We start from the raw sequence: 24329 nt of genomic DNA on the forward strand, positions 1-24329 counted from the left end.
GCAATGTCTATGTGAAATATTAGAATTGAAAGATGATCTGAAATATTTAAGTGTGATATGCAAAAACAAAAAAACAGGAAGGGTAAAATGCTGATATTTAGGGTGTTTTTTCTTTTTAGGGGCAAGGAGGTATTTAAACAAATATATTGATAATTGCTTAATATAATGCTAAGATAATACACCATAATGCTGTAACAATGTAAATATCCAATATCCAATTAACGCTGCATTGTTGCAGTTTAGGAAATTCCATGGCAACTGAATTCCACCAATGGTCTGCAAAAATAAAACATACGTTTTTCTCATATTTTTATTTGATTTTAGGCAACAGTGATAAACACTGTCTTCACTTCATACAACATAGTCAATGTCAGCAAATGAACATAGATTGCTAGACAGTGGAATGGTAGTATTAGAGGGACTGCCTGAGCATTAAGTTAAAATAAATAATCCAAACTGTACTTCTCAACATTATCTACATATATGAATCATCAACACAAAAACACACACAAAATGCATGCCTCAGAATTTAGCCCCCTGCAAAAATGACCAGACACCACCATTTGCAACATTGACAAATCTGATCCTTTTCCAAAAGCTTATTTTGAATAAATATTACTATAGTAGTTGATTCAACAAATAAAAAAAAATCCATAACCATGTTTATTATAGGGATATTATTTATCCCCATTCAGTGTTTAATATCAATGTTTGTGGAAAAATAATGTTTGTTGTCAAACTGTCTGCTTGTTACATACCGCACAGTAATAAATAACAGTACACTCTGTGACGTCATCTGTGATGAGAAAAGACAATTTAGCCAGACAAAATAAAAAAAATCTATGTGAATTATAAGAAAAACAGATGATGACAAGTGTTCTACGTTAATCATAGAAAAGCCATAAATATCAAAATGCAAAGGCTTCAAAATGAAGCCAGACTCTCGTCGTCAATGAACAACTCAACATTCAAAGAAAGTTTCAATCAAAATCCTTGAATTAATAATACAATACAATAGAAATAACAGTACAAAAAAATTGTTAGCAAAAAAGGGTGGAATTTGCAACATAAACATCTTTGCCCTCTTGGGTGAGTAGAGTTTTGTTATTCAGGTCTTGGACGTCTACTGTGTTAGTTAAAGAAAACTTGAGTCACGTGTGCCAGACTATTTAAGGCTCAAAACAGTTGAGCTGTTGACCGAAACGCTCAGCTGGTGAATATGTTAAAACTGTCGATAGGATATGGAGCTACACTACTTCATTAGAATTAGTTTATACAAGTAGACACGTTTTTCTGCCTTAAAATGTACACGTAACAGGAAACGTCCAATGGAAAAACGGCCACATTTCTCCATTTTACATTGAACTGGAAGAAAATACAGTATGTTGTTGTTTATTTAGGTTGTCACTCCAGCTGCTTGAAAGACTTGTAATTTCTTGCACATACACGATGTCCGTGGAAGACTTAAAGCTTAATGCTTCAGGGTAAGCGCTCTGTGTCACAGTCACCTTGAGTCAGTGCCAATTTGCAAGCGTCAATGGCACAAAACCTCTCTCAAGAGTCCCAGCAGCAGTCTGTGTTTGTGGACCACTATTGTCATAACAGATAGAAGGACAGAATACAAGCTTGGAGAAATTGTTGAAACACTTTTTATGAACCAAATGGAACCCTGATGCCAATTTGAATGGCTCGAAATAAAGAGGTGCATCGCAATGAATTTTAACATTGTGGGAAGCAATTTATTTCAGTAGTTCAATTCAATTTCAGTAAAAGTAAAAAATAATTTATTACAGATTCATTAAATGCAGAGTGAAATTTTCTTTTTTTTTTCTTTTTACTATAACCTTAAAAGGTTAACCTAATTTGACCTCTTCTCAACCTTTGAATGGAACTTTCCATCTGTTCAATGTTTTAGTGCCAACTTGCACAACTTATTCTGAAACTAGGAGCTGAACGAAAAAATACTGTTCCCGTTTCTGGGCTCTATTTTCATAGACTGCGCAACTGCAGTCGAGCGCAATAACTGGCTTATCTTGAATTTTGTGTTTTGCGATGTATTATTATTATTATTATTATTATTATTATCTTCATTATTATCGTCGTCATTATATTTTTGGCCATCACAAATCTACACGAATGGTCATTGGAACGGACCTGAAGGTCCGCGGACATACTTTAAGTCGCCAGGGGTTTACACCAGCTCATTCTGTATTGAATAAGGGCACCCGCAAACGTTGTATGTTGCCACATTGGGGAAGAGCAGTGACAAAGTGCGGATCAGTGCCTGCGATTCCACAAGATGCTCTTCTGCATAGCGACATCTCCACGGGAGACTATTTAGACTGTATTTAAAGGGAATGAGAGGACCTGCTGTGATTGGCGGTGAATGACTTCGGCTGTAGACACACCTAAGGAAATGTAATCAGTTCATGCAGAGAGACTGGAACAGTCACAGAAAGGCATAGAAGTGAACGTCGTAGGATATTTTTATGGCTCAAGCAACTGGTTTCACTTTTTAAATTGAACTTGTGAAATAACTGAACTTTTCTTCGATATTCCGATTTATTGAAATACACCTATTTACAGCATACAAGTAAGGTACTGTATGCACAGTGGAAAAGTTCAATTTGAAATTTCGGAACAATTTGGGGTTCAGTGAGGAAAATACATGTCTCCGAAGTCTCTCAAAGTCACCCAGTTTGCAGCAAATCTTGTGGGAAGTGTTTTGCTCTTCCTTGGCTTTTTGGTTTGTTTTTATTGTGTGACGCTACCACAGGAGGGTTAGGAAAGGTATGTCAAAGAGAAATATGACGGCCATGAAACTGGAAATGGCACTTATTGCGGTGTGGGAACGCGTGTGTGTCTGTCCTGGCGTAGGCTAGTCGACAAAAAATAAGAAAATAAGGGTGTTATGTAGAACTATGGGAAACCAGACTTTTGTGTTTGACATCCACCAGTTTCCACTATTTTGCTGCAATTCATTATTTAAAGGATTACTGTACTCCCCTTCCTTACCTTAGAGGACCAAAACCCTTGTAAGATGCTTTTTTAGAATATTACACTTCTTGACATTGCATAACAAAGAGGGAAAAAATGGCTTTTTTGAAATGCTTTGTATATTCGTGGCTTATCTTCCAGTGGTTCAGACCACAACGATTGATTTTTAAAAATACATATAATTACCTAGTTCTTGGTCAATTGAAGTGCTTTCCTTAACTCTAACCCTAAATCATGTGAATAAATAATCTATTCTGCTGCCTTTGCCGTTATATTAATATATCATTTCAGATTTGATTGTAACCTTGCATTGGTTGCTCCCAAGTCTTAGCCTTGAAATAATTCTCTCACGCAGGCTTTTCTACATTAAATACCAGATGTGATTGTTTCTTTGGCGTCCATTCTATGAATCACTGTCTGTACTCTTCATTAGTGCATATCTGTCACTTCCTTTCTGTATATTTGTTGCCATGTCCAATAAACTACCTGAGCATGTAAACCGAATGCTGAATTCACGTCTCATTTATGAGACAGCCTTGATATAATCATGTAAAATATATAGCAGTTATGAATAGCATTTCACATTTTCAGTTATTTCAATTGAAATATGATTGTTGCTTTATATATAATACAGCACTCACAACATGATTTGTGCTGTTTTACAGTTTTAGAGTAAAACAAATTCATGAATGAACAGAAAAAAGTGGCATTTTAAATAAAATGTTAACTGTTAAGTTGTCATCAATGAGTTTATATTTAAGCTATACTTGTTGCTATTAGCATCGTGCTGCGAGTTTTATGATTGATACCATTGTACATCCACTAACACTAATGTAGCTCTGCTGTGTTGTCCGAACGTCCGCTTCCTGTCACAAAGACTCTCAAATGTGAGACTAATACACGGTACCATAACATTCATTTTACATACGTATATCCACGCCACCGACATCTTTGCTCAGTCTGCAGTCCGCCCGATCGCAGAATCTAGGATCCGTCCATCGCGTGACGGCTTCGGTCAGCAGTGTTCCAAAAGGACGTTTGCCCTTGTCGACTGCTTTACGCGTCTCACTCCAGACCAAAGGTGCTGGTTTCCTCCACAGCAGTCAGTAGTTTTTCATACAACATGGTGTACGAGGGATATGGAGGCAGGTCAAGACGATTAAAACAGGTATGGGCCCTGAGAAAGGGCCAGAGGGAAGCTTTAGTCACTATTGCAAAGACTATAGGAAATATAAAAAAATAACTATACAATTGGTTAAAATCAGATGTCAAATATACACAGAGCCTGCCTTAGCATGGAATTGTACGGAAATGTGGCAAGACCGGTGAAGAGGCCTTTCTTGGGAGATGTACCGACCGTTTTACACTCAAGGCAGGATCTCATGGGATTAAGACTGAACAATGATGTTTGATTTTATTGGAACATTCAAACATTATTTTGCAAACAGAATTTTCAGACTTTAAGGCTAATAATACAAAGTCCCGTAAGTGCATTATACTACTACCTATTCACCGTCATTCTCAAGGCAAGACATTATTTTGAAGTTACAACCTAGACAAACATGGTTTGGAGGCACCATAACTTGATTGGGGTGAATTACCTGGGCAGAGAGGTAACTTTGCCCCACTTCTCAATGCAGAAGCGCCGCAGGCCGTTGGATCCGCGCAGGGCAGCGAAGCCTTCGTACGGCACGCTGGATGTCCCGGTTACAAACTGGAGCAGGCGGAGGCGCTGCTCATTGTTGAAACGCTCCACGGCAGCCCAGAACCACCTCATCACGATGTGGCCATCGTGGTAACCTAATGGGTGGCACATTATGGAAAATGTATCCTTATTGTAAAGAAATTGTTGGGTTAACAGGAAATTACTGTTTCTGAAAATACGCACACATACCTCCTCTATACTCTGTATTGCTCCTCCAGTCACCAAGGTCAATCTCCACAGTACCGGCAATAACCAGCTCCAGTTCGCGTGCATCGAACACTGACACCAGCCTGGAGTCGACCACCTTCGACAGAAAACAATAAGAAAGAAGTTCTCCCTCTGTTCTTTTAAAGGTGTTGCATATCATATTATCACAAAGCTAAAACAGTGTTTACCTCATAGAAGCCTCTGACCAGTGCCTCTGTCTGTTGCACCACTCCTCTTTCCACCCGCCATTTTGTCATTCGCTCGATGTAATCCTTTTTGTTCTTCTCAGTTACTTGCAGGTTGGAACCTCCAGATTTCAACTCCCGTTCGGTCACCTAGCGACAGTATTGGAAGTAACATGCTATGATATATGATCTAACATTTACTATTGTGTGTAAATGCCAAAAGGTCAGTTTGTTTGTGCATGTTTTTTGGACTCGTATGCTTGCTAATTCTATTGATGAGCCTCATGTGAAGGCGGTGTGTTTGTGTTGAATAATTGAACTACTGAATACAGTCGCCTATGTAACATGGGTTAATGATTGTGTATGTTCTAGAATTGCAGGGTGTTGATTTTTTGTGGCATCTATATGCAATTATAAACCCCTTTTCGGGAGAGTGTCACAATTTAAATTAAATTTGAATTGATTACACTCATCCATCCATTTTCTGAGCCGCTTATCCTCCCAAGGGTCGCGGGAGTGCTGGAGCCTATCCCGGCTATCAACGGACAGGAGGCGGGGTACACCCTGAACTGGTTCCCAGCGAATCGCAGGGCACATAGAAACAACCATTTGCACTCACATTCACACCTACGGGCAATTTAATTAACCTAACATGCATGTTTTTGGGATGTGGGAGGAAACCGGAGTACCCGGAAAAAACCCACACAGGCACGGGGAGAACATGCAAACTCCACACAGGCGGGGCCGGGGATTGAACTGTGAGGTAGACGCTCTAACCAGTCGGCCACCGTGCCTGATTAAACTCATTGCTATAATAAATAAATCTGGCACCTCCGACAGAACTTTGCTCATGTTCCGGGGGAGGCGGGGGACATCAAGTCTGAGTGAACCATGTTCCGCGCCTCCATTGCTGAGGCGGCCGACCGGAGCTGTGGCCGTAAGGTGGTCGGTGCCTGTCGTGGCGGCAATCCCCGAAGGGATGCCGTCAAGCTGAAGAAGGAGTCCTATCGGGCCTTTTTGGCCCCGGGGACGACCCAGGACACGCTGGAGAGACTACGTCCTTCGGCTGGCCTGGGAACGCCTCGGGATCCCCCCGGAAGAGCTGGATGAAGTGGCTGGGGAGAGGGAAGTCTGGGCGTCCCGCGCTAAAGCTACAGCCCCCGCGACCCGACCCGGATAAGCGGTAGAAGATGGATGGATGGATGAATGTTTGTTTCTGCAAGGTATCGCTGCACTAATGAAACCAATTTGTTTCCTAAGAATTAAAAAAATGGATAAAATAACGGGTCTTTTAAAAAAAAAAAGTGGAGTACCGTGTTCTATACCTTTTAGTGTGCAGGGCCAGCACCACTACACTAACACACACAAACTGTAGACAGACCTGGCCAAAGACCTCCTCATTGACAGTGAATGTGAGGTCCAGGATGTCTGTGATGTCATTGTCTTTCATCCACTGCAGAGACTGATGGAACTCCTCATCCAGATATTCCAAATCAGAAAGGTCTGTTGGGCTGTGAGAAGTATACAGACATGATCTGCAATGCCCTCTATTTCATTCCAGTATGGATACAAATTTAACCAAGAACAGTATGTAAAGGTTAAGAAAATCTGCTGTACTGATGATTTAACCAGTTGGAAAGTATATGCTCACAGCCTGAGTAGCGCCTTGTAGAAGGGTCTGGTGAAAAAAGCGTCAAGGAGGTATTGATGAATCAGAGCCAGGCCAAGTATGCGCCCACTGAAACGGAACCTGGACTCACACAAAGGACATTTGTAAGACAGTCAGTACGCTGATATTGTCATGTGAAGTACTGTAAAAAAAAATAAAAAAATAATAAAAATATGAAAATTAAAAAGGATGTTCATATCACTTTGCCTTTCATTAACCGAATAACTCTTTACAATTGCAAAGGGGGCAACAAACCAAGAAACGAGGTAAAGGTACTGTCGCATAAAGTTACTACGACAGAAGGGCTTTGGGAAATATATGGTGCTTGAGGTGTATTTTGACTAAATCTCAAATGATTTTATTTGCTTATATATGCCATAAGATGTGCCACAAAGCACTTTTTTCCCCCTATGAGACAAAACTACAGCCTGATGAAAATGAAGCTGCTTCCCTCACTTCAATTTAGTTCCATGGCCCAAAGCTTAACTGAGGTCTTATCACGTTTAATGACATCAGCCAAGGATGACCAATATTGTAGAAATATCTACTGAAAGAAATAGTATAAAGTGTCACAAATACAGTGAATGTACAACTTTTCTCTGCATTACACTGAAATCATACAAAACAATTTTAACCTGCCCTACTATTATCAATTCTTTTCACCTGCCCTACCTTTGGTCGGGAGAAATACTAACTACCTACAACCATTAGAAATACAGTACAGAAAAAAATACTTGCAGGCGTGTGTTTGTATTGTGTGCAAAAACAACTTGCCATTCGAGATGATTCTCAACGAACGCCGACATGGGGCTGATTTGAACAGTGTAGGTGTCATTGGCCGAGTATTCAAAAAGACCATAGTATGGATTAAACAACTCCTGAGACAAAAGGAAAAAAAACTCTCTGGAGGGTCCGCTGTAATCTAACCTGAAAAGAGAAAACAGAGCGAGGAAACCTTTAGTGCTCCACTTTGGAATTTGAAATGCTGTCCCAAAAATGATTGTGTAATCTCACCATAAACAAAAGTACAGCTGATGTTGGTCTATGCTTCAGAAATCAGTGTACCACACTTTCACAATCACTTTTTAAGACTATGTGTCTGTGCATGTCTTACCCCTCTTCCCCCAGGAAGGTGACGTAGAGTTTGTTTCTCTGTAGCTCTTTGCGGGAATATGACATCACCTGGTTGAAGGTGCCCTCCAGTAGGTGTTCTCGCCTTATCAGCAGTCTGCAATCACGAGAATGTCAAGACAATCACCATACATGCGAAACAAAAGTTATGGTGAAGAACTGAGCCTAATGCAACACACAAGGAATCATGGTAAAAACTATCCCCCCCTCCCTCCGTCATAAAAGTGGGTTTCATAATATAACATTTGCAATCAGCCTTACTTAATCTTGCCTGGTCCCTGGCCATAGCCCTTCGCTTCTAATTTTCTGTAGAAGTTTCTGAGCTTGGCCTCAAAGTCTCTACGGTAAGGGGCCGGTGCTCTGGCTCTCTGCAAGCCTACACAAAGACAGGAAAGGCAAAGAGTTGACATCATCAACTGGGGTGATTTTCAGTGGGTTGGATTGAGACAAAAGCTAGTAAAACAATACAGTACAGTTATCCCTAAAGCTCCAAAGAGTTGAATATTCAGTAGCACTATTATTAATACGACAGCTATTATTATGAATACAGACTTCCCCCCTGTGACCTACTTTCCTTTTCTAGAACCTCCCATTACTATCATGTACACCCCACCCAGCACAGGAGCAATCAAAGCCCCCCCGAGGTCTACTAGAGCTCATTTAGATTACATTAGTGCTAACTAACTTTGCACAGCAAGTTCTCTCAAACAGCAGCAATAATCACTGCTCTGGGCTCTGCAGGTGTCAATGTGTCATAAAATCCACACACACAGTAATTTTCGAAAACGGGTTTGAACGTGTGTACTTTTCACTTGCAGGCGTCTAACTAGTGAAGGTGTCCGACACAGCCAGATAAGTCCCACAAGCAGGTGGAGGGTATGTGCAAAAAAGGCCGGCAAATAGGAAATATTCCATCCGTCCATTTCCTACATGGCTCATTAGGGTCGCAGTTGAGCAGCAACAGGTGTTATAGCCATGAAATGACCTACCAGGAGAGTTCTGCGGCGAGTTTCCGGGGGAACAGCGTGGGGAGAAACTAAAGCCAGGATGGATGGGGTGAGGCGGAATATACGACATAATCTCCTCTTCAAATAAACTGCAAAAAATAAAATAATATAAATGATAGTAAATGCATGTAGCATCTTTCATTGTATATTTTCATGGTATCAAGGTAAATGCAATCAGATGTCGGTTAATAGTACAGTTGGACTGGATACCTTAACAGGATGACCAGGTCTGCATCACATGACAGCTTCTCAACACCCTGGGTACCTTCAGACCGGACGTAATGGATCTTTTCCCTACAATGCAAAAAAGACACTAGCCTCAATTTGGAAATGAAAGACAAATGCAATGTAAAACTTTGGACATAAAAGACTTACTACAGATATCACAAAGACAGCATGGTGACAACATTCCAACATTCCATTCCAAGTCCTGTCACGAATAGTCTAATAGTTAATAGTTAATCTGCGACTAACTGACACCCCTAAAAAAGATTTTGAATAGCCTAAAGATGCCACAAGATTGCGGTAAAAAACAACTTTATTCTAAATGAAGCTCTTTAACTCACATCAACATAATTCCTTGGCACTAAAATGCTGCCAAAGCACTATTTTTGTCTACATGAAGCTCCTCAACTCATTTCAACATCATTTGGATTCCTTCCAAAATCCCCCAAAATTGTGGCAAAGCAATACTTTTTTATTGCTTTGGCATGCAGAAAAAAAAAGTGAATTTGTGAATGCTGAAGCGCACATCAAATATGTGAGGGTTAACTGTACTTTATAAACCTACCTGAGTGCATAGTTTCTGTTCAGGTTGGGTTGCCGCTCCTGCAACATGTCAAAAATGTTTGGTTGCCGGAGGAAAGCCACAATCTTGTCATTGTACGCTAGAGAGAAGGAAAAGGACAGAGAAGACGGCTTTTGTTAAAAATTTGCTTTAGGAAATAAAAATAAAACAAATAGTTAGTGTAGTTGATGTTATGACTGGTGTGTAGTACATGCGGCAGTGGACTGTTGTGGGTCAGCATGATACTGGCTTCGTATGGCAGCAACCAAGCTGTTTGCAGGTCTGGCCATGAGAGAAGCCCCGCGACTCCTAGACACATCAGAAGCCTGCGAAAAACAAACAGAAGAATTATGGGATTGAACACACATTGGATCAACAAAATTAATTGTGCATATCATAAATGACCTGTAAAGACACATATATCTAACCGGACACACAGTTATTTGCTCAAATTCTACGTTATAATGTAGGTACTATTTCGACAACTACAAGTGTGAGCGAGAAAAAATTCCGTAGTGGGTGAGTGTTTCAGTAGTGTATGTGAGTGAAATGTTTTTAGGAGTGTTCGTGTGTGTGTGTGTACCTCTCCTGCGCTGTAGCTGCGTAGTCGCTGCAAGTGTTGTCTGTGGGCGAGGTGGCCCGGTAGTCGGCCATTCTGAAGAGGGATTCGAGGGTCAATGAAGGTTGTGGCTCGACTGTTGTGATCCACAAAGAAAGACTGGAAGACAGATGGGAATCAACTCAAACAATGTCATACCCCAAAGCAGGGTGTTTGCACATTTAAGCAAGACGACATTTTACTTTTTAAAGGCCTCTTTGATCAATTTTAGGAGCTCCCTTTTAAAAGACTATTGGGAGTTTCACTTGCCAGAAAGCAATTACAAGATATATCTCTTAAGTTCCAGGTGCCCTACCTTGCCCTGCGGGTCAGTCTTGATCTCCCACCCCCGTGGCAACTCCAGTTGAGTGTCTACAAACTTGTTGAGGAAGACCACTAGGTCCCGGTTATGTTGGTAGCGCTCAAAGTTTTTGGCATCGCGCCGCACCTTCAGGATCATGTGTTTGACGCAGCTGCTGCTGGTGAATATCCGGTAGGCTGACTGGGAAGGACCAAGAAAATTAAGTGTCACAAAACACCCATACATACCTGTAGTTTGACTAATAGAAAGTACCTATGTCTCCTTTTGGCTTTGGGAAAATCTACATATACTAAATCCAGGAAGGTACTTTGATTTCATTCTGTTGAGGTCCAGCCTCAGTCATAGGGAGTGTAAAACTCACATAGTTACTATGCAACATAGTGAAGAATTCCGGATGTGTAATGAACTTGACAGCGGGTGATTGAAGAAGCTGGCTGATCTTCTGGTGATTGACAGGTGATGCTGGACCTTGTGGACACGAAGAGAAACAGGTTTTAGTAAATGCAAATTTATAGCGTTGGCACACCAGTTAGCAGAAGCATCACCAAATATAATAACAAATGCGTGTTAAAATGCGAGAGATGATACTGGTGGACGAGGATCTGACCTGTCGCTGCTGGAGGAGCGTCCGAGTCCATCTCGACACTGGGAGTTCTCTCTAACCGCTGACTACCACCTTCCTCTTCGGTGGCCATGGTTCTCCGGATGCTCTGGTACCTGCCAAAATAAGAATGACGGATGAAATGGTTAACATTAAGTTTTCAAATCCACAACAGTCCAGTTGCGACCGATTCAAGGCGCTGAGAATGAAATGACCGGGATGAATAAGAATTTTCACAGGCCTGATCTAAATTGCTGTGAAGCTCCCATTTTAAGGTAAATTGACTGCGCATTGCCACTTGAATTCGCTTTTGTAGAATTAGTCTGACCTCCTGTTGAGCTGTTCCATCTGTTGACTGGATCCTGATCGGGGAATCCCATGGTTACACTTGCCACCATGACTCGGTCTCTGCCAGGTCGTGGTGCGGTTGACATGATCGACGTAGAACACTCTTCCATGGCTGTCTATACGAGCTTCCCAGTCTGAGCCACGGGAGACAAAATTATTAGCTTGAGATGACATTTTACTATACTTTGCCCATCAATATATGGAACTAAATATATACAAATCGTCTTTTTCTGGACCAAGCAACCTCTGCGTCCCATAACTGCGTAAGACATCGAAAGTTGAATCGACTGTACATCCTAACCAGTGACTATGGTAGAACGGGGAGGACGGGGTAATGGAAGCAAACACAAAAGGAATGATCTATGTTAGAACACAAAAACACATGCACACACACACGCACACACAAGGTGTGAACCAAGCTGTTGGCATGTGACTCCATCGTAAGATGGGTTTGGGCTTACTTGGAGGTAAGACTTGGTCAGTGGCAGCAGGAAAATGGTTTAAGTCAAGGCTGGGAAGAAGGACTGGAGGATGGCCAACGGGAGGTGAGAAGCCTGAGCCTACAGGAGACAGTTCGGAACACGTTACACCATGGGGTGGAGGGGAGCGGGGGGAGGGGGCTCTCTTAATTAAAATGCACTTTGTGTGTGAAGCGTCGATCTAACGAAGGGGTGTTCGTTTGAATGAAGTCGAAGGACGTGTACAACATGCAAAGAATGGAATGTGAATAGAGGATATGAAGAAGAAGCATTCCCCCGCAAAGTGAAAGCGACACCTATTTATCAACCAAACGGCGGGACAGCCCGCGGTTCTTCTTTCAACTTTACGCCACCCAGTGCACAAAGCAAGGATCAGTCAAGCAAAAGTCGGATTTTGGTGCGAAGGGACTTAATAATCATGACAATACAGGGAAACAATGCTCAAAAATATGTTAAGGGAAGTCATCCAGGGACACAATATAGACAGTGTTTTTTAATTACTCGTAGGGGAATAATTTATTCCAGTAGTTCTCAAACTTTTTACACAAAGTACCACCTAAAATAATATTCTCCAAGTATATATATTCGCCAATATCTCCAAGTACCACCTACTTCCGATTAGCGAAGTATGCCAAAAAACCAGATGGAGGTTTTATTCCTAAAAAGCATATCTCATATTATTGTAATCCACTGTAGCATAATGCACATGCACACTGCGCATAAATATAGGAAAAAACAAAACAAAACGGACTTAAATAATAATTCAACTCAAATGTATTAAGACATAAAAGCTATACAAAAAATTCCCCTCAATAAATGTTTAAAACAGTGCTTAAAGATTATAGAGAAATATATTGAATTTATAGTTAAATACAACTGAACTGCACTTGGGTAATTATTCTTTCACGTATCACTACCAGAAACCTCTGTACCACTAGTGACCCCTACACTTTTGAGAATCACTGCTTTTAATCAGTGCCAATTTAGAAGTGGTAAAGTAGAAAGAGTAAAATTTCAAAGGTTTTAGTTTTCGTCAAATGTGTTGATTTATAGGAGAAGAAATGTTACAATTATCAAAATAATTTTCTCGGGCCTCCTAAGAGAATGATTTGACAAATTTGAATCTGTTTCGCAGATGAGTTTGCCACGGTATGGACAGGACTGGTGTATCCTGATCAGGATCAGTGTGAATAAGAGATAGTAAATAAAATACTGTGATATCATAGCAGCGTGTGACTTGCCAGTGAATTAAAAAAAAAGAAATATCCTGAAATTATCCATAAACAAGCAATTAAATGCGTAAAAAAAACCCACAGTTTTCTTCCCTTTCTACTCATCCATTCTATTCCAAAATGGAAATTGCTTTCCACCACTTTACCAATCAATGAATGGTATGCCGAGCTCACCGCCTACACAAGTGAACTGTACTGTACCGCTGAGACAGGTACAGCACCAAAGGCTGCTGAAAAGTGAAAAGCTATGTGTTGGATAATTTGAGACCTTTCCAATGGAAAGCATACTGCTGGGTGGAAAATGGCGACCGTAATGAGGAAAAGCAGAACATGCAATGGTACAGCTTTTTTGAAGATGCCAAAGCAAAGGCTCAACCAAAAATGGGCTTTAATTAAAGCCATCAGACTATACTGTCCATGCGTAACAATGATTAAAAAGAAAAAGCACAAACTCATATCATGAAAATTCAAACACATCGTTTTGGCACGTGTTGAGGTATTTTAATGGGAACAGCGGAGAACAGAAGCAACCTGCAGGGGAGCCTGGCAGAATTGATGCATTGTAGAGTGCTGTATGTATGTGACCTACTTTCCCACAGCAGTTATCCCGACTGGCAACATTCACAAAAAAAGGCCATACAGGTTCTTTGAGAAGGAATTTAAAAACAAATTGTGAATATCAGGCATAATGCATATGTTATCTTACACCTTGCTGTCTTTTGCATAGGGGTGTGGATTCATAATGACAGCCGTTAATTGCTATTTACGTTTTAGGTAAGGTATGGGCCAAGAATTTACCTAACACTCGCGCGCACACACAAACACACACATGCACGCAAAAAAAACCTCTCATGCACAACAAAAGACCTCCCATACTCATAAAAAAAAAACCTTACACACTCAACAAAACATTTCTCACTCAACTAAAAACCTCTCACAGACCAAAAAACTCACACTCAACAAAGGTGCATCATTAACCGGTGTATCCACCTTTTGTTACATTTCTGTTTGGTTGTGCGAAGGGAGGTCCCCCCCCGAATGTAAAATGTGTCTCTTGTTTCCACAATGGTTGGGAAACACTGCACTGAAGTAGGCACTCTGAGGTCGTCATGGCAACAACATAACGAGAGCAAGTTTCACAAGAAGATGACACAGTGGGACATGCAACACAAGTTACAAGATGTAACACACTCGCGCATGCTAACAAGGTGTCAAGGGGCCACAGGTATCTGTCACATCGGATTAACCTCCATCAATCACACGTCTTGTTCAGAAATTCACTTGACCCATTTCTATATCTCTAATGCTAATAACTATGCTAATTCAGTTGATCTCAGGCGTGATTTTAACCATGAGTGACACTCCAGATTAGACAAGCCACGTGAGGGCGGGGTTATATCCTATCTTATGGTTAGAGTTTGAGAATGATTAAAATAACAGCGAGGAGACCTGGATAAGCTTAAAGATGATGATTTTTGTCAGTTGTAGTCACTCACTTTCTGCCACCTGAAAGTACCTCCTTGGGGCCTTTTATAGACAAAGTTTAACATTGTGAAAGGTTCTATACATTTTCCATCACATACCAGTACTGTTGGTGGTCCCAGACTCTGCCCCGGCTGATTCTCCATGCTCCTCTTTCCTGGCCTCCTTCCATATCCCAGTCCTCCCCTCTCCACCTGCCCCACCCACTTCCTGGCCCTCAGGACAGTTGTTTGCATCTGGTCCTGACTCAAAGGTGCTCTCGTCCTCCTCTTCGTCCTGGGAGGAGAACACGGTGCTGCCGGAGAGCCGGTTACTGTCCACGGAGGAGAGGCGGGTGTGGCTGCAGAAGCGGCCCCTGCCCTCGTGGCCCGAGTTGCTGTAGCATGATGTGCTGTAACAGGACGTGCTGTAGCAGGAGGTGCTGTAGCAGGAAGCATCGCAGAACTCACACTCAGTTTCACCCCGGGCCCGATGGCTGCTCCCTGCATTTCTTTTTCCAACTCCATTACTGGAATCCCCCTCCTCGCTTTCAAGGTATGAGAGAGAGATCCTTCTGACTGCTGCATGCACTCCACTTCCTTTATCACCTTCCAGGAGCTGGTTGAGTTCGGAGAGCCGTTCAATGGAGAGGCTGCGTGGTAGGGAGCGACAGCAGCACGGACCGGGACACTCTGGGACCTGAAAATACATTTGATGAGAGAGAGCACTGCAAATGTCAATTTCAAAATATAAAGCAATGCCAAGACATTTTAATGGGGAAAGACGATTTGAGATACTTGCGTGGTCAAAGAACGAACTAAACTCATAGCTCAAGGCACCAAAATATTAGGCTATAGTATATATAGCTACTATACTAATAAAAATAATTCCCATGATTCCAACGAGTCTTACCTGAGAGGGTGACTGGGTTATCTCATCCTCATCTTCCTGGGCCTCCTCTTCTCTGTCTTTGGAGTTTTTAAGTGTAGGTGATGTGGCTGTGTTGTCCTGAGTTGTGCTTGTGTTCTCGCACTCTTCGATGTCCTCCTCCTCCTGGCTCGGCGCTCGACGCTGTGCCGAGGGGAGACTGTGGAGGAGGTGGTGAATGCGGATGTAGTGGGATCGGGGCGTCTCCGGCTCGCCGCAAGCCGAGGCGATCACGTTCTCCAGCTCCGACACCGGCAGGGAGCAAGGGCGGGTTTTACGCCGGAGAGGACCTTGGGAGTTGTTCGAGAAGAGGCAGGCACAGGGACCGTTGCTGCTTTCTCCGCCCGGTGATACTTCAGTTGTTTCAATGGGTAAATCTTGGGATGTGTCAATGCTCTGTGCGGTCACAATATCATTGTTTGGACTTTCAGTATTTTCAGTTGGCACATCTGGTTGGGCCTTCTTGTCATCTTGTTCTACTGTTATCCCCTCCTCAGCTTGTTGTATATTCTCTTCTCTATCTGCTTCCTCTTCCCCCTGCTGCCCTTCTTCGAATACTCCCTCCACTAGCGCTGTCACGGTGTTGTGAGGCGATTCTCCGTCTTTGCTCTGTACCTGCGGCTCAGTTGCAGGCGGTTCCTCCCTCACTGTGCTCTCGTCCTCCATAGCGACTTGTTCTACCTCTGCAGACGGCGTCTCGCCGGTTTGGGTCTGCTCGGCTGGTGAGGCTGGAGGCATTGGGGTGTCGGGGTCAGGAGGGGCATCCAAAGGGAGGTCGGGCATATCGTGTCCCACGCTTAACGTGTCGTCGTCGGGTTCCTCGGCAGCATTGTTGGCATCTGCGTTGATTCCTCCTTCAGGGCAGGCTGATTCTATGACCAGCGAAACCTCCTCATCATCTGAGAAGAGAAAAATGTTTGTTATAGAAGGGATAATATTCAGCTCAACGCCAATTCCAAAGGCATAAGCATGGCAAGCACCTTGTGACTCAAATGAGTAAGCCTCTCAGATTTTTGTAAATATTTAATTAACATTTTTTATGGGACAACACTGACCCTTAGTGAAACCATCCATCCCTAGTCAACATACAAAACACCTTTGTTTTAAGGTAATCAATTCCACGCTACTACTGCAGGGTTGTTTGATTTGAAATATTTGTTTAGAATTTTTTTTTGCAGCCACGAAAACCTCCACCTTTCAGATTAATGTTTTGCCTTTCAGATGGATGTTTCTATTTGCTTACACAGAGCTTGCCCCTTTGGTGTTGCCTGGAACGAGTAAACAAAGAACAACAGATAGATGTTGGCAATGACGAGAGATGAGAAAACACTTGATAAGTGCCGTGACACTGACATTTCACGCTGCGGTGACAGTCTCTCTCTTTCATTTCAGTCCAAAGTATATATTTTATTATCCCTCAATAGCGGCAACAGTAGAAGACAAACACATAGACCACGGAGGCTGATCACATTCGGGGTGACTAAAAAGACAGCACCATGCATGCATATTTAGTTGTTCAGATTCTTCATAATTTTCTTTGAACTTCTCATCACCGAAGCTATTCACATTCACCCTCAAATTGGGTTCATGGCACACACAAAAAAAAGTGTGTACCTGTGTCGTTGTGGTCTTATTATCAACATCATTAGACCCCTGGAAAGAATGTATCAGTCTTTCTCCTCCATTGCGCAATTATACTGTATATTCATTCTCAGCGGTCTTTATGGAGTGATATCACCACAGCATGTGTTGGCTGCTTCTTTTTTTTATACAAAATATTTCCTTCTCTGAGGGTGCATACATTTATTATGTGTAAGAAACCAGCTGGACAACATTTGAATGTTTAAAGTTAAATCCAATTATATATCTCGCAATATTGACATGAAATCATGCAAACGGGAAAGCAACCAAAACACTTCGATTCGGCTGTGATGCTTGTACCAAGAGCCGCTGGTGCTTGAATGTCTTTGGTATGCCATCCATCCATTTTCTGAGCCGCTTCTCCTCACTAGGGTCGCGGGCGTGCTGGAGCCTATCCCAGCTGTCATCGGGCAGGAGGCGGGGTACACCCTGAACTGGTTGCCAGCCAATCGCAGGGCACATAGGAACAAACAACCATTCGCGCTCACAGTCATGCCTACGGGCAATTTAGAGTCTCCAATTCATGCATGTTTTTGGGATGTGGGAGGAAACCGGAGTACCCGGAGAAAACCCACGCAGGCACGGGGAGAACATGCAAACTCCACACAGGCGGGGCCGGGGATTGAACCCGGGTCCTCAGAACTGTGAGGCTGACGCTCTAACCAGTCGGTCACCGTGCCGCCGTCTTGGGTATGAATTATCTAAAATAAGTCTAATTAGTGCATGTAAACACTAATTCTCACTAACATGGCTGATGGTACTTTATGAAGCGAAATTCATTAGGTTCACTGCCAATGCAATACAAAACATAAAACAGATCCGTGTTCACAAGAACAGATTAGACAACAAAACATTTGGCTGGTATGAGCGACTGGCAGAAATGCTTTAGCTATTCGCAATAAAGGGGCTGAGCGGAAATGCACATATGTTTATACCACACCGACTGGTTGTTTGTACTTCATTCAGATCATTGTTGGAAGAGTCCACAATTACATTAAGAACAAGATTCCTTTTGTGTTTGTGTCAACATCGCCATCATCTTCATGGTTCAATTCTCACCATAATCATCATGATATTGCTCATCTCTGTGGAATTTACTTCATCTCATTTGGCACTGTTGGACAGTTAGCTCTGCAGCACACCAGCTGTAAAACTTTTTTTTTTGGATAGGTTTGGGAACCGCACACAGATTTCAAGTAGATATTAATGACGCCACTACAATCAAAATTCATTGTAGATTCTGCTGTATAATTTTTGTTGCACACCACAGAGAAGCAAAGCGCACAAATACATTCATGCAAGGAGAGATGTAGAGTGCCAATTAGCCAAGGAACTATGTTGAAGTGCGTGGAGGAGCTTATACAGGAAAATGCACTTCCTAACAAAAAGTAGTGCTTTGGCACCATCTCGTGACGGCTACAGGCATTTAATAAACAAATAAGTGAATCCGCAAGTACCGGTTGATTAATATGTTTTAAAACACTGGCGTTAGTTTGAAAGTTTTAGAGTTCTAGTGCTTACGTGAGAACAAGTATGTATGTACATACTGTAAGTGCAGACCACTTTCTGAAACGTCAAGAGGGGATAACAGGCCAAGGCAGACTGGCATTAATGAGATACCTGGATGAATTGATGAGGTGAGCTCAAAGCGGAATTGTAAGTGTCCACACACGTGATCTGTTGGCAACCTGCGACCCAGAGAGTAACTAACAACACGGTCCCTGTTGAAAATAAAGTAAACGTAAATGTAAAATAAAAAGCAAAACATCCATTTGTATGTATATGTGACATCAAATCAGGGGCCACCAACAAGGTGTCTGCGGGTGCCAGGTGGCCCCCGAGGCCCACATAGATGAGTTTTAAAAAGAGTCAACATTGACTGTCGCACCAAAGAAGCAATTTGACTCTGGAATGGATACTTTCAATTGTACTGTAATTGATATGTATGGGAAAATGTACCGGTATTTTGAAATTATAAGATATTGGAAATGTACAATCGTCATACTGAAGAAGGGATTGTGTTAAACTTTGAAGGGTCTACTTTAAGTAATCAAATAATTTTTTTAACTGATAAAAAAATGTCAACAAAGATTTTTTCTTGGACAGTATGAGTTTTACCCAATGGCATATTTTTCCAGCAGCCTCTGGACAGGAACGGACAGCTTCCCCAGGAAACGCTTGATGATGGGCCGACTCTTGGCAAACTTGTCTTTCACCTCGATCTCCAGAACATCAGTCGGTAGCGACAAAAAGTTAAATCTCTGGAAAAAAACAGACAAAAAGAGGAAAGTGCATTGTAACAATTATATGTTTGTGCTCATCATGCATATTAGTTTAGTTCCTCTGATGTGTTTGGTTCCAAATGAGTTCTTGTGTGACTTGGGTAGCTGGTTGGATGCACAAGACAAGGAAAAGCGTATTGAAAGAACACAGGGGCAAGGAGGAGGAATGAGACGACAGAAGACAGAGACTGAAGTTTAAATATGTATTTGGTTGCATTTTAAATGACATCAAATGGCATTGCCTCGCTGAAAAAGCAAAGTAATCCTGGGAGGAGGTGACGACAGATTGTACTGGGAGTGCCACGGTGATATAAGGAGGAAGATGAAAAGGAGTGAATAATTTAGAAGCATGAAACAGGGAGGCTGAAGACAGCTGCGGGTGTGTTTGTGTGAGAAGGGTGAGGAACAAACTCAATGAACGAGGACGGGGAGAGGCTTGGAGGAAGAGGGTGTGCACTAAAAGTGCTCATCTGTGAGAAGGAAGAGTGCTGCTGATGCTAGGAATAGGTGATGATGGTAGAAAAGGATGAGATCAGAAATTACAGTCATAAAACAGATATTCACCAAAAACAATTCTAAATTTCAAGAGCAACACTCAAAAGCAAATTGAAGTAAATGTGTGATAATACCTAAATTAATAACACGGAATTGCTCCTACTAAAATTTTTTCCCCCCGCTCATACACAATATTGAAATGTTCTCATTCATACTACTGAAACGCTCTCACACACACTACTAAAATCCTTTTCCACAATACACATCATAATCAAATCCGCTCGTATGAAATACTGAAATGTGGGGTTTAGCAGTGTGTATGAGAGCGTTTCAGTCATAATCCTGAATTATTCCTCAAATTGCACTTATGGCCATAAAATTCACTGTGAAGTAAGGGAAAAAAAATATAGTCCAGCCTCTGCTGTTAAAACTTTGCGTTGTCTTAATGAAAATTAGACAGAAATGCGCAGATAAAGAAATGACTAACATATAGAGGGCTAAAACTCAATTGGATTTGATTAGCACAAATACCACTTCTTGCGTCTGTGAAACACAATCTTCAATGCATTTACCGGCAGCAATCAAAATGTTCTCCACTTACTCGGTAACAGCACTTTTACCTCTGGCATCTGTCAGGCATGAACATGGACCATGTTTGGCAGGTACGATGAGCAGCACAGATGGAAGTATTAGCGTGTGTATACCTCTGAGTTCCACTGCGGGTTGACTGTGTTGCAGACAACGCCGGAGCGTTTCTCCTGACCATGGTGCGGCAACGAGGGGAAGATGCTATGCTTTCCAGGCTGAATGGAAAGCTTGAGGTACGGGTCTGGATTGAAGAACATCCCCTTTTTCAAAGCAACTGCTTGGAGGTCTGCAGCATAGGGTGCATAGGTCAGTGGAGTATGGGAGAGGAATAACACAAAACTGTGAAGTTGATGAAAATTTCTCATACAAATGATATCTCTAACAAACTGAACAAATGATCATTGCAACTAGTATAGACCTGACAAGATGCAATTAAGGAAATAACCACACCAAATCCTACAGGCTACCAGATAAATTCATATCGCGCTCAATCATAAATAGCAGATAAGGCCCTGTTTTTTCTGTCTAACCTCAATTTACACTTGCATAGAAGTTACATGAAATTACATATTTGATGTCTTTGGGCTGTGAATTGTATAGTTGGTTGTGTTGGCTGGACAACACTGCTTGCTTCCTTAGCACATTTCCCACATGTGGCAAATGTAACATAAATTGCTTCTTCCTTCAAATTTAGGAAGGTAAATGACCTCAACATATATTGTTAATTGTGTTTCTGTAATAATTTGAGACGTTGATTCAAAACAGTTCGAATCAAACAAATTGAAGCTCTACATTTTCAATCGTATCCCATTTTGACATGGTAAGGGCTTATCGACCTTCTGACAAGCACACACACCAACTAAACAAACTGATGTACTTCCAACTAAAACTACTAATTAAGAGCCGCTGATTGGAGTGATGAGAACAAGTGCACTGATTTGATCAATTTATGTTCTTAGAGACAAAACAATGATGGGCGATGTTACTGAGAGCTGAAGGTCAAAGGATTGCTTGGAGAAGGAAAGAGGGTGTGAGTCACATTGATTCAAGAGCACTGGATGCAAGTGTCAAAAGAACACAGGTTGATTTCCTACCTGACAGTGAAAAGTTAATGAGTCTCCTGTTGCCCAGTCCTTGGTTGACCTCGGGACTAACCACCGGCTTTAACATCTGCAGAAGCAAGAAAACACGCTTTCATACCTGCACGTATCGTCACAAGTCAAATTAAACTTTAATGACACTTACAAAGAAACTTTACTGCAGTAACCGCAGGCAAATATCAGCATTCAGAAATAACTAGGCACAAGAAGGGAGGGACTATAATTACAATTTGGGCAAAAGTCAAGCAATTACATGTAGATGGGGATAAATTCAAGTCATAGGTACAGTACTCTGTACTTAGTGTATTCGCAGAGGATAGGGACTGAGCCCTGCCACAAATAGCGAAAATCCACAAGTAATTGACAACTCCCCCAAAAGGTTTATAATTGCCTTTAGATGCCACAAGATGGTGTCAAAGCACTACTTTTGCCTGAGCGAAGCTCCTCAACTCACGTCAACATATTTCCTGAGTAACATGATGCCACAAAAACTACAAAAACAGCAATTAACGAAAAAAGGTTCCACGCAAAAAAATAGCGGAAGGGTGAATTTGTGAATGCTGAATCGCAAATACTATTTTCTCCTTGTCAAAGAAATGGTAATCGGTCCATTTTTCTGGGAGAGGTTTGTGGTTACGTAAGACTTTTGCACAGTACTCCATAAAAAAAACTACATTTGATTCACTTTGGTTTGATGTTTTTGTCAAAACTTAAAATATTTGCATGTCTGTGGTCTATTCTCCCAGTTTATTTCCAAGCCCAGTTCTCAGTCTGGCTGACAAGAGTACTGTGATCAATACGTTGCCTTCATTATTCTGACACTAAATGTGCAGCGAGGAAGAAGAGGAGGAGAGGGGGGAGGGAGACAGCGTCATTCTAATCGATGGTGAGAGCAGGAAGTGGAGTGTAAATACTCTTGCTCCATCAAATGTTTTGCTGTGTGATGCCTGTATATTCATTTCTTTACTTATGTTTGCCAATTTAGGAAGTATAACAATGGAAGCTGCTGTACTTGAGGTATCTACAGTAACATGGCTAAAATGAATTAACTACACATTGTTTGCCTCTGAATCTCGACCTCATTCAGAGTCGTAAAATGCTGTTTGATGGGCATGGCATGCAGAGTATTGTTTTGAATTTGTCGGCATAAATATCACAAACTACAGCTTTTTTGAATGGTGTGTTCTGTCTATTGCAAACAGACTTTCAACAAACTTCAGTGGTTTATATTTTAGTTGTGGAATGTTTTGATGTTTTTAAAAAGCTATAAAGTTGTTTTAGTTCATCATTTCTTCAACTAAATGTGATTATTGGGCATAAGTTATGTGATGATTTGCATCTACATATGTAGAGATAAGTGTCATAAGCTGTTATATATATAAAAATAGATTCTCTACATATTTGAACTGATACTATAAAAGTTTGAAGAAAACGGAACTCAATGTGACAGTGAGTCAGACTTCCAAAAAATCTACATTCCCTAAGCCAAAATGCTGTATGAGCTCTGATGGCTTATGCAACAGTCTGGAAGCAAAACAACAGAGAGACAGAAAACAAAAGTATTAGAAAAAGACAGATGTTTGGAGCACTTCAGTCTAATGATATGCTAATCTGCCTTGGCTACTAGAGCCTAAGAGAAAACTGCCAGCAGAGATGTCCTTTATTCTTATGAGAAATAAATCAAATTTCACTATCTATCTGCACCACGCGGTATGTGATCGACCATCGCGTGGGAGACATGAGCCCTTTAAAAATGTAAAGGGAAGAGACTGTTGTAAAATGATGTAAGACCAGGAAAGGTTTCATGCATAAAGGATTGCAACCACGAAGAGCCTGAAAGGAACAGTTCTGTTTATAAGCTCTAAATACACCAAAGCTTGGACGTCAGCTTCCCTGTTGTGGTATTTTGCCCTTTCTTCAGTGCATCCTGAAGCTTGTCGGACATAGCGGTGGACAGAGTCTTAATGCGAAGGAAGTGAGACAAATAAGTGCAGCAGAGGTCAGGTCAGCTGACTGAATTGCTGTTATTTAATGCGGATCTCTTTGCAGCCATGTCGTGTCTCACTCACAGTGTTTCTATTATGCTGCTGGGCAAACAACCATAAAGTTGTTCTGACATTTAAGAATGAAAGCCATTGGTAGAAAATCAATAAACTTACCAGAAAGTAATTACCATCATAAGACGGACTATATTGTATAAGAGTTAGACCGTGGATCTGTGTTGTGTCCAAGTGTTTCAAAATCATTGTTCTTGTTTTGTTTCAACAACTAGTTTAAAGTTTATTTGGTTTTATTCAATTCACCTCCTTGATTGTAATCTTAACTTGTATTAGATGCATTTAGATAGGACCTTGAAGAAAGTGCAACATGTCATTAAAAATGGCAAGTATGTATGTCTGGGTGTTTGAACATTATCTACTTCCAGGAGCAAATTAAATGTGTGATTTTAGGCACAATATTATGATGACTATTGAGGGCATAGACATTTACTTGCTGTCTGAACATAGCAACATCCATCCATACAATTTCTAAGCCGCTTCTCCTCACTAGGGTCGTGGGCGTGCTGG

At 41.5% G+C, this 24329-nt stretch overlaps 1 protein-coding gene across 6 annotated transcripts in view; it reads right to left on the bottom strand.

Moving 5' to 3' along the window:
* Window positions 1-302: 302 nt before the first annotated feature.
* LOC133470349 (E3 ubiquitin-protein ligase HECW1) overlaps window positions 303-24329 on the bottom strand; it is a 39866-nt gene continuing 15839 nt past the window's right edge. For 5 of the 6 annotated variants that reach the window (XM_061758638.1, XM_061758635.1, XM_061758639.1 and 2 more), the window contains 25 exons: window positions 21757-21832; window positions 20779-20948; window positions 19416-19558; window positions 18918-19018; window positions 15642-16555; window positions 14852-15428; window positions 12019-12117; window positions 11538-11691; window positions 11216-11325; window positions 10970-11076; window positions 10603-10788; window positions 10272-10406; window positions 9900-10014; window positions 9692-9788; window positions 9112-9195; window positions 8884-8990; window positions 8156-8270; window positions 7878-7991; window positions 7538-7690; window positions 6746-6844; window positions 6476-6605; window positions 5098-5244; window positions 4892-5006; window positions 4599-4797; window positions 303-4174 (listed from right to left, as the gene is read on the bottom strand). In XM_061758638.1, coding sequence (XP_061614622.1) covers window positions 4063-4174; window positions 4599-4797; window positions 4892-5006; window positions 5098-5244; window positions 6476-6605; window positions 6746-6844; window positions 7538-7690; window positions 7878-7991; window positions 8156-8270; window positions 8884-8990; window positions 9112-9195; window positions 9692-9788; window positions 9900-10014; window positions 10272-10406; window positions 10603-10788; window positions 10970-11076; window positions 11216-11325; window positions 11538-11691; window positions 12019-12117; window positions 14852-15428; window positions 15642-16555; window positions 18918-19018; window positions 19416-19558; window positions 20779-20948; window positions 21757-21832 — 4359 coding nt within the window. In that variant the 3' untranslated portion in view covers window positions 303-4062. The remainder of the gene's footprint in view (window positions 4175-4598; window positions 4798-4891; window positions 5007-5097; window positions 5245-6475; window positions 6606-6745; window positions 6845-7537; window positions 7691-7877; window positions 7992-8155; window positions 8271-8883; window positions 8991-9111; window positions 9196-9691; window positions 9789-9899; window positions 10015-10271; window positions 10407-10602; window positions 10789-10969; window positions 11077-11215; window positions 11326-11537; window positions 11692-12018; window positions 12118-14851; window positions 15429-15641; window positions 16556-18917; window positions 19019-19415; window positions 19559-20778; window positions 20949-21756; window positions 21833-24329) is intronic. The other variant, XM_061758637.1, reaches the window with a different exon arrangement.

The sequence above is a fragment of the Phyllopteryx taeniolatus genome, chromosome 20, assembly GCF_024500385.1.
Source record: "Phyllopteryx taeniolatus isolate TA_2022b chromosome 20, UOR_Ptae_1.2, whole genome shotgun sequence".
NCBI classification, from domain to species: Eukaryota; Metazoa; Chordata; class Actinopteri; order Syngnathiformes; family Syngnathidae; genus Phyllopteryx; species Phyllopteryx taeniolatus.